Genomic DNA, 15664 nt, shown 5'->3' on the forward strand with positions numbered 1-15664 from the left:
ATATATTGTTATTGGAGTGACGTATTCATTTCCGAAATTAAAATTAATTACCTACACCTACCTATAAATGGCTAAAGGTTTTAATTGTATTTTTTTACTGTGTCCGTCAAATTGCGGATTGAATAAATATCTCATTAATTAACTAAATGTTCAAAAATTAAAACCCTTTGTAATAATATTATGTATATACAATATACATATAATTTCAGTAGCTCAATCGAATTACGCAACAATATGTTTTTGAATAAAAAAGCAATATTTTGTAAAAAATATATATTTTATTGGATCAAAATCATGAATAACACAATAAATAGGTTTTTGAAGCTCAAAAAATTAATTGTAAATTACAGTGTCACGTGTTTTTATTATCGAAGATATAAATTGAAACAATTAAATTTATAATTTGTATTAATGTTCGTCACTTTTAACATTTGAATGACAATTAAATTCATTAAATTCCTAACATATCTTCCTTTTTCCCTCCCTCTAAGTCTCGGAAATCTAAAGTTCTACCGACGAAACTACCTATAATTAATTAGTGTAGAATTTAACATCAGTTAAGCCTCATATCTCGGCTCAATAGAAAAAAAACACACACAGGTAGGTCCGTAGATGTTTTAAGGGAGGTGAAGAATTTAAATAGAACATTTTTCTTACTCATCACCTATTAATATACTTAATATTAATAGGTGATGAGTTTTCTATAAAACTACGAAACTAAGCTACTGATAAGGAGAATATTTTTTTCCACAGAGGCTTAAAAAATATTGGTTGTTTGTAAAGTAGGTTTACGATCGAGATGTTTACGTGATAACGTCTTATTGGTGATATAAGTTTTTGGGAAGTAAGGAATTAATGAAGATAACAATTTTTTCAAATTTTAAATTACATCTATCGTTTTATTCACACTTTTGATGATAAATTTCGGGTGTAAAATGACAAGTTTACTTATTCGACTATGATATAGATTTTTCTTCATACTTTCACGGAATGACTGGCAGCGCTCGAGATGAGACGGGTGATCGGTCCGTCTCTCTCTCGTTATACCTGCGATCGCGCTCGTGAGGTTTTGGTGTGACACAAGTTTCTGAACATGTCACCCGACTAAAACGATTTTAAAGACGTTATCACGTCAAAAAATTTTTTTTATTAAAAACCCCTTTTATTTTTTATATTTTTATATGGCTCTGGCACGATTTGTGCATTAGCCAGCGTCAAGTATAGGATTTTTTATAATTCGTGCTTGTCTTTAGAAATTCGACCGTGTCCTCTATGTACCTTTTAGGCACTCGCCCGGTACCGCACAACCATCCCAAAGGCCGAGAACAAATTTAAATTAAATTAAAACTTGCCCTCCGGGAATCGAACCCGGTACTCCTCACCTAGCTGCCACTTAATGAGACCGCTAGGCTATGAGGCCCCTAAAAAAAAACCCCATTATTTGTTTTCAGGATTACTGGTATAGCTAAGTATTGCTGGTTGATGACAGAGATCTTTCAAATGTTTGTATCTGTGCATACAAAACAGTATTTTTTTACGCTTGGAGTCACAAGTATCATGTTCTGGTCAGGGTTGCCACCAAGCCGCTCGCTCTTGCTGAAGGTAAATTACCTTAATTAGCTAGAAGTATTATTTGTAACAAGCGAAAAAAATTAATATTTATCATATAATAAATAGCTTCAAATGGCCATTATGACGCACATAATGTATGGGTAATAACAATAATTAACAACTGTCACGGACAGACGTGGTTAGGTTATTTAATGATGGATTTTCTCGTTTGTATATTAAATTAATAATTTTACTGATACAGAAACAAATTCGTGATCTGTCATACTACAAAATATCCTCAAAATTTAAGTTTAAAATTTTTGTATTATTAAATTAAATTTTTTAAAACAATATATTAGTTGTGATTTGAAGTACTATTAGTATTAGATAATAATATTAATATTTATAAAAACTTTATTCATGAGAAATGGGGTGTGGCAAAATTCATATATCGCTGCTCCCCACACTAGGGAATCCCTATGTTGTGGGTAACTAGATAACAATAAGTGGTAAATGTTACATCTTTAAAACAGCTTTTTGAGTAAAGGAGGTTTAGTGTAAACACAAGTCTTATAAGACATTAAGTATTTGTGAATGGGTGTGTGTGCGCATGTATTTTATACTTCGATAGTTAAAATTTAAAATGAAATCTTTAGATTTTTGGAGTTTACTCCTTAAAAAAACGATTTGAGGTATAAGGCCCGGTACGGAAATTTTATGAGGTGTAAAATCAAGTGTAACACGAAAAGTTGAGGCGTTATGTAGAAAGTTTTGACAGACACGTTACAACATTTTCAGTGTTGACAGGTGTAAAAAATTAAAGTAGATTGTCTAGCGTGCCATAGAGTTTTGTCAATAGTAATGGTCAGTAAAATTAAAACTAAAAGATTGTTCATTCTTATTCTTCTCTTACTATAAAGGTAACTTTGGTCACAGAAAGAAAATCCTATTTGGGCATAGATGATGTAGGTACGTTTTATTACTACTACAAACATTTATATTATAAAAACATATATTCTTACCACCTTTAGTATGAAAATATGGTCGACAGCCACAGAACATTATCGCCATTTTATCGTTCGTAAAGAGTAAACTCCAATCGTGCGTCGTAGCTGACACACACACACTTTTTTTTAATTATATTTGTAGTTAAGTTATTAGTTTCCCTAAAACTCCGACGTGACTTTATTGACCTACTTTATTTTTACTTTTAACTTAAATACCTATTCATAGTGATCTTCTTGCAACATGTTCCTTTCTTTGTAATCTTAGAGTTACAAGGACTAAAAGTCATACATACATACCACTCGCTAATCTACTACTTTATATGGTCCAGTGAATAGGCTATCTTACTCTTACAACTTAATTACTAACATTAATGTAAATAATTATATATTTTACAACAATCTTTCTACTTATCGTAATTTTGTGTATCACGCTCATAATGAGGTTTGAGTTTTTATTTAGTTTTAATTATATTTTGTGTAATTTTTTTTCCCTGTCAATCAATCAATCAAATCAAAATACGTTTATTAAGAGCATATTAGCAAGACTACGCCATCCGTTCGCAAAACTACCCGGAGGCCTTGTTCTGAGAAGAACGGGCAAGAAACTCAGCAAGTTTAACCCTCCATCTATTTATTTATTTTTTTATTTATAAAAAGCTTGCCAACGCTTGGCACATTAATACATTGACAGAAGAAAAATAAAATACAGTTTTCAATGTTTCAAACACTTACTGGCAAACATAGCATAGGTACAAGAAGTAATAAAATTAATTAATCTAAACAATAAAAAAAAAACTTAAACAAACACTAAGCGAAAATCGCTCTCAAAGTCTGAGGTGAGCAACTATGGATGTCCAGATCCAGCTCGTTTAATAGAATGCTCAAACTCAAACTCAAAATATCTTTATTCAAGTACACTTTTGAATCGTCAAGTTAAATTAATCGTAAATTTACATTTACTACTGAATTTCTACATTACAATTATTCAAAGGAAAATGTCATAAAACCACAACGTCATTAAAGTTACATAAGTAAAAAAAAATAAAAATCTGTTCTGTGATTGACCACATTCACCATTACACACATATTCACAACATTTCAAAGATAACAAAACAAATTATAACAATGTAACTAGAACTATTGCCACGCGTTTTTGTCTTCTAGGTAGTCTTTAACTGTGTGACATAAAACCTACCCTTAAGGTGATATCAGACGGTTCATTTTTTGTTCATTTTCACCTTTCATTCGGTACATTTCACTCGAAATGAAATGTCTGAACAAAAAATGAAACACGAGTGCCGAATGAATTCATTAGTGAACCGATCCAACAGTGTTGGATATTGGCATCCGCTATCTTTCATTCCCACTCCGAATGAACGAGAAATGAACGAGTAATGAACGGTCTGAACACTGAGAGAACGTTCATTCGGATTCGGCCATTTTGTTTAGAGTCCTGTAGCCGACGGACATCACGTTGTCGAAGAAGTTATAACCTTTTTTTTTACTTTTCTTCAAATTTATTTTCATCCATTCGAAGATGATTACAATATGAATCAGGATCTTCAACGGCTAGTTCTCTCAACAATGTATTGGAAGTTCCTAATAAATTTCTTCTTTCAATCCATGGTCGCACCCACCACCGTCGACGTTTTCTTTGTTTCTTTTTTGTCAACTCTTTGATTAAATGATCACAAATTAAACTAATTCCAAGACGTACGACTTCATTCGATGCCATATTTAAAAGAAAGAACAATGAATGTTCATTTCTGTTTCATTTCGTCTAAGCCGTGTGAACATAGAATGAAAAAAAATGAAGCATTCACTCGAGTGAACAATCATTCGAGTGAACCGTCTGATATCACCTTTACAATAGGTTTTATGTCAGAAATATTTATTGTTCATATATAACTAATTTGTTTATTTAATTTTTCAAATGTAAACTGAACTTTATTGACTATAATGACTCCTTTTCCAGTCTTTGATTATTTAATTGTAATTAATTATTTGCATGCAATCAAAAACCATTTTTAATAATGCAAAAGAAGTATAACTTCTTACGCGCGTACATAAGTACACGCACCCTTGTTTTTTTAATAGCAACATGTTCCGCATCAATATTTTTAAATAAGATCCTTACGAGTGGCTTAATGTTGGATGAGCGGGAAACTGTTTCCAGAACAAGTGTCATTTTGATTATCGTGATAGTGATACAAGGAATACGGAGAAATTTAATTACGTTTTGAATTTTATACAGTGGTCCCCACATTAGGACATTCCTATCTTGTGTGTGTTGTCTTGCGAGATAAAAAAAGAAGAACATACACAAATACACGATATTTTATTTTAAATATATACGTGTGTGTAGGTGCATATATTTACTTGTATGTGTGTGAATGATGAAAATGGCACCCGACGCCTCCAAGCAACTGCTACGACTAACTTAAGTACATGATACATATTCAAATTCATCAATAAATACATCAATTTAGAAAAGAACTATGAAAGAAACAAAACAATTGCAGGATTATTACAGTACTTCATATTAATTGCTACAATATTTGAGCTCCGTCCTGAAAAAGGTCCCAGCAACTGGTTCACCCAGTTCAAACATCTTCGCGAGCTCCTCTGGTACTGGGATAACACGACTTATGGCAATTCTGTAAATTTAAGATTAATCCATAAATTGAAGATATGTCAAAATATATAAACAGACTTCTCAGTTACGTATGTCATTTGAAGCCTTCGTGATATAACGAAATAAACAGTTATTCAGAGCTAGATATATTCGGTGGTGGAATTATCAATTAAAAAGCATTATTAAGTGCGTATCTGATACCGATATGCTGTTAATTTTTTGTAATAATTATATTTACCATAATCTTAATATATATAAATTACGTGTCACGTTGTTTGTCAGCTATAGACTCTTAAACTACCGATCCGATATCAATCAAATTTGCACACCGTGTGTAGCTAAAGATAGGATAGCTTACATCTCAATTTATACCCGCAATATTATTTTATTGCAAAATATTTCTTTATTATTTGATAGTCACAATTCTAACAGATGGCGCTTTGTTGAAAGTACCAACGTTTCACAGAGGCTACAATTTAATGGCATAACCACCAAAAAAGCATGGTGATCCCCATGACTGATATTCTCCTACCGTTTCCCTTGAATAGTTTGCTACTATGTAATATTACAAAAACCTTAGCCACAGCAACGCTTGGCCGGTCTGCTAGTTTTCATATATTTTAGAAAAGATGGATTGTAACATATACTGTAGATATAGCAATATGTATGATGTGTTGACCTTTAATAAATAAATACATTTATTATGAACAATAGTATTAAGTTACAATTTACATAGAAAAAAATTAGGATGAAAACTATTTAAATTAACTAATGATATACATTTACAATAACTTATTTTTTTTATATATCAAGGAAGAACCGAAAACAAAGTGATTAATTATTGTTATTAGTTATTATTATTAAAGTGTAATAATAAAAAATACTTTGTGAGCGTTATTATCCCGATTACCCTATTGCGTGCGTATACTAAATCTACTTGACCATATTTATAACGTCATTCGATATAACGAAAGAATCTTTATAACGTAAAATAGTATCATTTGTTTCGTTTAACACAAAACCCATACATTCCTTCACTCACTAACGCAACAGCTATTCTCTATAACGAAGAAATATTTTCATATTTACACATCAAAAACATATTTAAGTGTAATTTTTTTTATAATCAGTTTACAAAACTAAACTTTTGAGGTGCCGAAATGTCTAACAAAGACACCTGAGGTCATAAACAGCCGTCTCGCCTTTGTTATTGTTAATTTAATTAACACGTGTGCCATTATTCTTAGATTACATTGCCTGTAGGAAATTTTGGTCTCAGTTACTAAACGCACCACCGTCACCTATCGTGTAGTATCAGTCGTAAACAAACTTTAAAACCGTCAAGATGGCCAGTAAAAGGCAAGTGTTATGTGTTTAGAAAAATTTACCTTTTGATAGTTATAAAATTAGAAGTTATTATAATTGGTTAAATTTGTTTTTTTTTTCTATTCACTCCCTATAACGAAAGAAAATGCTCGGTCCCTTGTAATTCGTTTTAAAGTGTTTACACTGTAATACAAATAATGGTATAATTTGCATACAACAAAAATAGAGGAAACATTTCACTTCATTCTAGGAGGGATAGGGATAATTCATAAAAAATTTAATGAATTTGAAATAACCAAAATTACGTTTCTGAATGTTTACAGCCTTGCGATTCTGTAACTCACTTTTCGAACTCACACAGCGGTTTTCACAGCCGCGGTATATCTTATCAGAATGCCAAATCATAAAATGACTGCTTCACATGAAAACCGCTGTGAGAGTTCGATAAATGAGTTACAGAATCGCAAGACTGGTTTACAAGACTTACTTCAACATGTCTGGATTGGTAGGTTCAATGCGTCCGTTCTGCTCGTATAACAAGGCACCTAGGCGATGTATTCCACTTCCTAAAGACGGTGCATGAGGGAAGAAGGGAGCTACCATATCTCCAGCCAGAAAGATATTATCTACTTTCTGAACATTCACAACCAAGGCGTATAAGGTGTAACCTTTCATATCTTTTGATTGAAATCCGTCGAAATCTAAAAATAATAAACATTCTAATCATCAGTATCTTTACTACTTACCTAACTAAACATACTAAAAAAATCAAGATATGTTTAGGATATTTTTATAAGTGACTATACAAACCGCAAATAACGATAAATGATAAATGATTTATTTTCTGTAAGTAGGTTTGTACAAATACTTTTACACGTCAAGCATATTTTTTTTTAAACTAGATGAGTTCGACGTTTCCTATCTGACTACTCTGAAAAGAAACGCCGAAACCAACTCAGAGGTCACAGTATCTTTTAAAGTCCAGACATAACAAGATTATGTGAAGACCATGTAGATTGCAGTCTGAAATGGTCTTTTGAGGAAAGAACCATACAGATTGAGTGGACCTGTCAAGTCAGTGCACGCATTTGTCAGTAATCGTGCAGCTCAACTCAAAACTTACGTATAACTAGAAGATTTTTATAAAACAGGGGGCCGGCGTTTTAAGAATTGGTACGCTCTTTCATTGAAGGACCCTAAGTCGAATTGGACGGAAAAACATCAGTGGGTAGCTGGTTCTACAAGGTGCGTGGCAAAAACTGCAGGTATTACCCGAACAACTCCTCTGAACACTCTCCGTTGTAAATCGGATAGAAGATGCAGAGATGCACATCTCTCAACCACGCCAAAAGTGAGCCGCTTGGAAAGAGATTGTTCGTCGACTATTCGAACCGTTCTTCGTTGTATACGGTCAGTTGATGCTGGAGCTCCCACCCAGAGGTGAGAACAGTACTCCATGTGGGGCAGAATTTGCGTTTTATACAGTTGCACGTGATAGCGCGTAGTGAAGTACCGTCTTGCTTTGCCGAGCTCACCAACATTCTTGGAAGCTAATTTACCCTATCCCTCAAATGACCGCGAAATTGAACATCGTCGCTATGTTACCGCTAACAATATTAGGGTCAAATTACGGCGAAAAAATTATTTCGGGCCGGTTAGCACGGCTCCGAATGCTCACTTAATAGACCACAAGCCCATGAACAAAAAATACCTGTGAAATGACCCAACCTGAATTACGCTTAGAAGGCTGTTACTAAAGGGTCTTTCAATAGGGACTTCCGAACTTTTACAGTTGATAGCGGCCATCTAGTTGAAGCTACATCTGTCAAATTGGCTGTCATTTATTCAGTCTGTTTTGCCAAATCACCATGGATGGATATAGCGTTCAACAACACGTGCAAATGATAAAATTGTTTTATCAAAATGAGTGTTCTGTTCGGGCAACGTTACGCGCGCTTCGCCCATTTTACGGGCGCCATAATCGTCCTACCGAGAGGACTATTCGCAGTGTGGTGGATAAATTTGAGTCCACTGGTTCAGTAAACGATCAACCAACACCCGTACGTCGACGAAACGCAAGATCTACCGAAAACTTTGCCGCTGTCCGTGAGAGCATGCAGGAGAATCCGAGGCAGTCGATTTCGCGTCGCTCACAAGAACTCGGCCTTTCACAGACCACAATTTGGCGAATTTTGCGTCGTGACTTTAGCCTGCACGCGTACAAAATTCAACTGACCCAGGAGCTGAAGGTAAACGACCATAGACAAAGACTTGTGTTCGCTGAATGGGCTCTGGAGCAGTTGGCAACTGACCCTAATTTTCATCGAAAAATCATCTTCAGCGATGAGGCCCATTTCTGGATGAATGGGTACGTAAACAAACAAAATTGTCGAATTTGGACCGATACAAATCCACATGAGATCCAAGAGCGTCCAATGCATCCCGAAAAAGTCACTGTTTGGTGTGGATTTTGGGCTGGCGGCATGATCGGTCCATATTTCTTTGGACATTTCGGATGCGCGCCACCCAGAGAAGCCGGGGCGGACATTTGATCGATGTTATATTCCACACATAATGGCATCGATAGGCCTTTCAAATGAATAAAAATTGTTGATGATATCTAACACAAATTTTGCTTTATTTAAATTTGAAGATATGAAGCCCTTAATGAAAGACCCTTTATATCTGAAAATAGCTCTGAGCACTATGCCGTCATTTCTGAGCGGTATATGTGAGTACGTGAGTGAATGGACTTTCTCAGGTACAATGGGGGAATTTCGACTAATTATTAATGTACGGCTTTGTTATAAGTGTATAGATGATTAAAAATAAATGTCGAAAAACCTAGTGCCGTACAAAAGTGATGGTGCTGGAAGTCGGTGCAAATTTTTAATTCGACGACAGTTGCAGAAGCAATATAGGTCATTTATTACTGTACGGCATTTGTGTGATTCCTTTTGGACACATATACAGATACTTTACCCGTAAACGCCGTACATATTCCCAGCGGAGCGGTCGAAAGCCAAGGGTCGCAACATATGTCTGATTAGCATATAGGTGATGATGATATGAAACAACATAAAATTAAATGATCTTGAGAGTACTTCACAAATAGATAACATTTTCCAGCATGCCGTACATTTTTTGTGGAACACATAGGTGTATGGGGTAAATTACTTTCCTCAGAAAAGAGTCATTTTCCGGTGACTTTTATCTGTACGGCAATAACACAGGTTATTAATACTTTAGACAATCTTCAATAAAAGATAAATGCCGTACACTTTCGATAGTCCGCTACCACCGCCTACCAATACAGGGCGTCCCAAAGTTATGGGAAATGAAGGGAAAGTACCTTAAATATCGTAGATAGGGTATTTTACTAAAAGGAGACTTTATGTTATTTTTAAAAGTTATTAATTCTGCATTCAAAGATTTTTTTAAAATTACTTGCCTCGTCTAGAAACGAACCGACTTAAATGTAAAAAAAACCCCTACTTTTATGATGCCAATCGAAAGAATGGCCAAAAACTAATAACTCTTCTTAAGTAACATAGTATTTTAAAAGAAAGTAACAGCGTGAATATATCTTTTTAATCAAATTAAAAACATTATCTATCGTATTTGGCCTAAAAAAATTCCCTACGAGTCTGTTACTTTAGAAAAGTTATTAGGTTTTGGCCATTCTTTCGATTGGCATCATAAAAGTAGGGGTGTTTTTTTTTTTAAATTTAAGTCGGTTCGATTTCCAGACGGGGCAAGTAGTTTTTAAAAAATCTTTGAATGCAGAATTACTAACTTTTAAAAATAGCATAAAGTCTTCTTTTAGTAAAATACCCCATCTGCGATATTTAAGGTACTTTCCCTTCATGTCTCAAAACTTTGGGACGCCCTGTATTATATTTTTACTTTTGTTAAAAATATTTTTCCTTTACCTCTCTCTGCTGGTACGATAAGGCTGTAAATATACTTAACAGCTTTATGGTAGTATACTCAGATATGTACAGTTATTAATGACCTTAAGGGACACCTCAAACGTCGTCGAAGTTTTTATCAGCTGTAAAGAATAATCTGGAGTAAAATGTACGGCATCTGGTTTTTTTTGTTTATTTATATTAATTGTTACATGTAAAATAACAATAATCTTTGAAAATATTACTCCCCATATTACTTTAGGAGCATTTGAAAAGTCATCTAAATTTCGGAAATGTCATATATTTTTTATCATAATATTTTTATTTGTTACCATTTATAATGAACGGCTATAATGTACAACGGTAATATTTAGTAACATTATGTAAAAAAACAAGTTGCCGTACATTATTCTCTGATCTTACAGCAGTAAGAACTTGGTAAATCCTGAAATTTCGATAAATATTTAATTACACAAATATTAAGTATAATATTTGGACGGCATAATTATAAAACATTATTGTCCGTGTTAAATAATATTTTGAACATGTTGCCGTACATTTTACAATGACCTTAGGGTATATGGGTGTAGGGTTCCGACCCTTGGCTTTCGACCGCTCCGCTGGGAATATGTACGGCGTTTACGGGTAAAGTATCTGTATATGTGTCCAAAAGGAATCACACAAATGCCGTACAGTAATAAATGACCTATATTGCTTCTGCAACTGTCGTCGAATTAAAAATTTGCACCGACTTCCAGCACCATCACTTTTGTACGGCACTAGGTTTTTCGACATTTATTTTTAATCATCTATACACTTATAACAAAGCCGTACATTAATAATTAGTCGAAATTCCCCCATTGTACCTGAGAAAGTCCATTCACTCACGTACTCACATGTACCGCTCACAAATGACGGCATAGTGCTCAGAGCTATTTTCAGATATAGTAACAGCCTTCTAAGCGTAATTCAGGTTGGGTCATTTCACAGGTATTTTTTGTTCATGGGCTTGTGGTCTATAAGCTAACTTAGAAAATCTAAGTATGTTTAGTGGCATCCAAACTCTCCTGAGTTATAAATATAAAGCCAATTATATTATTACTAAATATCCTTATTTAGGCTTAAATTATTAAAAACATATTTTTTATGTATAAATTTTTGAAACATAGTCTAGAATAGAAAGATATATTCGGTAGTGGGCTGATCGGTTTTAGAGAAAGCATTGTGGCGTGCCTTTCTCGAACCTAATTTCGCTGTTTTGCTGATGATTTTTCTTTATTTTTTGCTCTAAGTGCCAACAAATTTCTGTAATTTTATTCTATTTTGTTGTGTGCTTGTATTATTTTGTATATGTTTTCATTGTATTTTTGAAATTTTTAATTTCTATTTTTTTGTGAAACTTATGTTTACGTTTACTGTCACACATTTTTGATGTAAGATTTTGTAAAATAATTAGTAGATTAAGTACTGTGTGCGATGTCGTAAGCTTAATAACTAAATAAATAAATAAATAGAATCCATATCGGACTTACCCAGTAAAATCAATGTATACTTTACACCTTCCTTTGCTTGAGGATAGCGTATAAAATCTGGGTCAATAATTCTTTGGGGCGGTATAAAGCTTCCCAATTCAACATTAGCAGTTATGAATTCATCCTGAAAAGTACACTACTTAGCTCCGCTTCTTACCTAGTTCATGAAACTCTAGCAAAAAATTGAGTGATAGCTACTGTCGTCATAGGTATATAATTTTTAAGAATCCGTTTATGCATCTCGACATAGTCCAGACACAGATCAGAGAACTGGGAAAACATGTGAAATGATTCACGATTTTTTGCCATCCTGGCGCAGGGGCTTATGTTCTCTGTATCGTTTAATATTTGTATATGATGAAGCGGTGATATGTGTTATTAATAATGAGCCACTGTTAAATTATATTATGTACTTAAACCAAAGCTATGAAGGACTTTTCTCAAAATAGGATTCTAATATGTATCGAAAGAATTATCATGCCCGCGGTATGTAGATGTGATTTACCCATTTCTATCCAATCACTATTGACAATAGTACCTCTGTATATTGTTACGAAGATGGGTTGACTGAAATGTTTCTTGATTTTTCCTAAATTTACGGACGTTTTCAGCAAGCTGAAATGTGATTTATGGCCGTTTCAGAAGAGGCTCGATCACATTCCAGAACAAAGTCATTTGCATAAAGTTACTCTCGTTTTCAGGATGCTGAAATATGTTTTCAGGCTGTTTCAGAGCAAGTGTAGTTGAGTCGGTATGGTTTCAGGAAATCTGTTTCCAGGCGTTTTAAGGACTGGTTCTACCCCTTGTATGATGAATTATTCTAAAGTTAACTTTCTAGGTGAGGCGTGATGTCCTTGTGAACGGAATTATACGCGAGGGGAGATTGAAACATTCTCGAAGGAAGGAAACAGCTGTGTACGAAAGGGATAACGAGTGCGTACGTTCTAGAATTGTGCGATAAGGATAGAATATCAGTTACTCAGTACCAATCTTGTATAGAAAGTTGTCAAAGATAGTTCAAGATTAATCCCAGGGATATATGAACACGCCGAAACGCGACCAATAAATTCAGTTGCAAGTGCAATTCCAAGAGAATAACATCGAAGAGATAAAGTGCGAATAGTGAAGACAAGTGATAAAGTGCAGTGTGAAGTGCGTAATTAGTGACAGTATTTTGAGTGTGATAATTAGTGTATTTCTGCGCGTAATTTGCGTATTTTAAGTACAATTAAAATCCTTGAACTAATCTACGGCGTATTCTATCCGACTATAGCTCGTAAAAATATATTTTTTACGTACATGACGGTTCAACCGTGACGAAATAAACATTTGAAAATAAGTTTATTTCGTCACGGTTGAACTCAATTCCTAACAAAAAATTAATTGTTAACAACAAAAGTACTTGAAATTATCAAAGTTTTTACCCGACACTACATATTGTGTGAACAGAGACCACGCGTCAGCATCCCTTAACGCCTATATGCCTGGAGCTCTCCCTTATAGGAACCTGGAGAGCTAACTAAATTATAGTATACTAGCAAACTCGGCGAACTCCGTTTCGCCACCAGATGGCTTCGTTTTATGTAACATTTCGTTTGGTGATCCCGCTTTTCTGTTGAAAATTTTCCTGAATTTTCTTTGCTATAAACCTCACGGAGCCCAAGACCTTGCCAACGAATGCAAAACCGTGGAAATCAGTTCGTGCGTTCTGGAGTTATAGCGTCAGGAAGGAAAACCCGACTTATTTTTATATAGTAGATTTAAAAATACTACCTTAAGTTGATCTACCGGTGGGACGGGCAAATGGTACGGCGTAATATTATAAAACCTAAAGGCTTCGGGGGTGCTCAATTTTGACTTTTCGTCTCTAAGGTACCCGGACACGCAAGTACACTCATTACCACAAGCTTTTACGATAACATTAATCAAAAATAATACGACACACAGTTGAAGGAACATTGCATGATTGTTATTTATTCTATTGAGTCTGTAATAAAGCCACTTTTGATATACATATTAATTGTCTAATTAATGTTTATCCAACGGATTACGTAAGCTGTCTGGTTTTTTCTAGTTTTAAATTGATAATTAACTTTGGTTGACTTTGAGATTTAAATATATTAAGGAAATTTTCCATTTAAGTGCGATATTAATCATCATAAACATGTTTTTATATAAACAAATAAAAAATACAGTCGAAATTGCATAAGTGAGAGCTCAAGGGACCGCGATCTCATTTCCTCTTATGGAGGTTTCTCACTAACACGAGTTTCTAGCTTAGGGAGCGTTCAAGTATTACGTCACGCAATTTTTGGAGATTATTGGACCCCCCCCCCCCTATAACGCGCCGTACCACCGACCACCCAGTGATTCTTTATACCTAAAGAGTTACATTTACGAGTTACAGTTACCATTATGTGGTGTTACAGTACTGGAAAGTCGAAAATAATATTAACAATAATGCGTAATTCAATCCCCGCCCCGCATCGTAACGTTTTACAAAAGGACCCCCCTTCCCAAAATTCGTTACGTAATACTTGAACGCTCCCTTACAGGGTTACAGAAGGGGTCTGTCTCACATATAAGGGTCTATAAAAATACAATAAAAAGAAAGAGTCATAAATAGCAAAAGTTAAATGAGTTTAACTGTTGCTTTTAGAGGTATAGGCTAGTATCAATCTCACTTATAGAGCATGAAAATGAAAATGAAAAAATAAAATGAAAAAATATTTATTCAATCACTTACAATGATAACAACATGTGGCTGGAGCCTCCATTTAAGTATGTATAATATACTTGTGTTTGGAGTATCCGCTCTTCCTAGGTACACTTAATTAGGTATGTAAGTTTAGACAAAAGGGAATAATATTACAAAAACAAAACAATATTTATACAAGTTAAAAGATGCATCGTGCATGAGTGATAAATTGAGGGGTGTTCGTTGTATTCAGTTAAGTGTATGTTGATGTGTGAGAGTGTAAGTGTGTGTGAGTGAGTGTGTATGAGGTATGTGTGTATATGTCTGTATCATATGTTTGAGTGTGTGTGTTCTTTTAGAGTGTAAGATAAAAGTAGACTTTAGAATAGTAATTCTTAGATAGTAGATTCAACTTCTTCATAGGTTTGAGTTCGCATCACGTGTGAAAAATTATTGTCACTTACAGTTTTCATGTTTCTCACTTATAGAGGTTTTATTAGGGCAAACGGGACCCGGGAAATACTCTCATTAATAAAGTTTTCTCGCTTACCCCGTTGTCACTTACTCAGATTTGACTGTATTTAAAAATATTTTTTTAAATTAATTATGTTTTTTATAGATACAAATTTTTTTTTGACTGTTTTGATCCCTCTCTGTATAAACCCAAAAGATTATGTTTACTTAATGTTCTATCCTAAACTCTAAGCTAAAATGAAGTCAGCTGTTAAAAAGCGGCAACGCACTCGCGAGCCCTCGGGCATTGAGAGTGTCCATGGGCTGTGGTATCACTTACCATCAGGTGAGCCTCGTGCCCGTTTGCTCCCTGTTCTATAAAAAAATATATATACTTGATATATTGTATTAATATAGTCATTGTAAGTATTACATTTTAGGCCTTTTTTTATATGTTAGGGGGGCAAACTAGACTACGGAACAGCCATAAAAAACAGCTGCCGCATGGACACCCATGTTAAGTACGTGTATGGGTTAAGAGAGGAGTATGA

At 34.3% G+C, this 15664-nt stretch overlaps 1 protein-coding gene across 1 annotated transcript; it reads right to left on the bottom strand.

Annotated features, from left to right (window-relative positions):
- Nucleotides 1-4877: 4877 nt before the first annotated feature.
- LOC125054191 (phosphatidylethanolamine-binding protein 1-like) lies at nt 4878-13955 on the bottom strand. Its single transcript, XM_047655943.1, has 4 exons — nt 13736-13955; nt 11963-12086; nt 7007-7220; nt 4878-5215 (listed from the first exon to the last, which is right to left on the bottom strand). Exons 1-4 carry the CDS (start codon nt 13919-13921, stop codon nt 5101-5103), a joined length of 639 nt encoding a protein of 212 aa, XP_047511899.1. The 5' UTR covers nt 13922-13955; the 3' UTR covers nt 4878-5100.
- Between the last annotated feature and the right edge of the window lie 1709 nt (nt 13956-15664).

Source organism: Pieris napi, chromosome 11 (assembly GCF_905475465.1).
Source record: "Pieris napi chromosome 11, ilPieNapi1.2, whole genome shotgun sequence".
NCBI classification, from domain to species: domain Eukaryota; kingdom Metazoa; phylum Arthropoda; class Insecta; order Lepidoptera; family Pieridae; genus Pieris; species Pieris napi.

Excerpts from the sequence above, each read along its gene's own strand:
- LOC125054191 (XM_047655943.1), bottom strand. The coding sequence starts at position 13,921 with ATGTTCCTTCAACTGTGTGTCGTATTATTTTTGATTAATGTTATCGTA. Across the intron at positions 12,087-13,735 it reads CACCGGTAGATCAACTTAAG|GATGAATTCATAACTGCTAA; the intron begins GTAGTATTTTTA and ends TGTACTTTTCAG. Across the intron at positions 5,216-7,006 it reads ACCAATCCAGACATGTTGAA|AATTGCCATAAGTCGTGTTA; the intron begins GTAAGTCTTGTA and ends TTAAATTTACAG.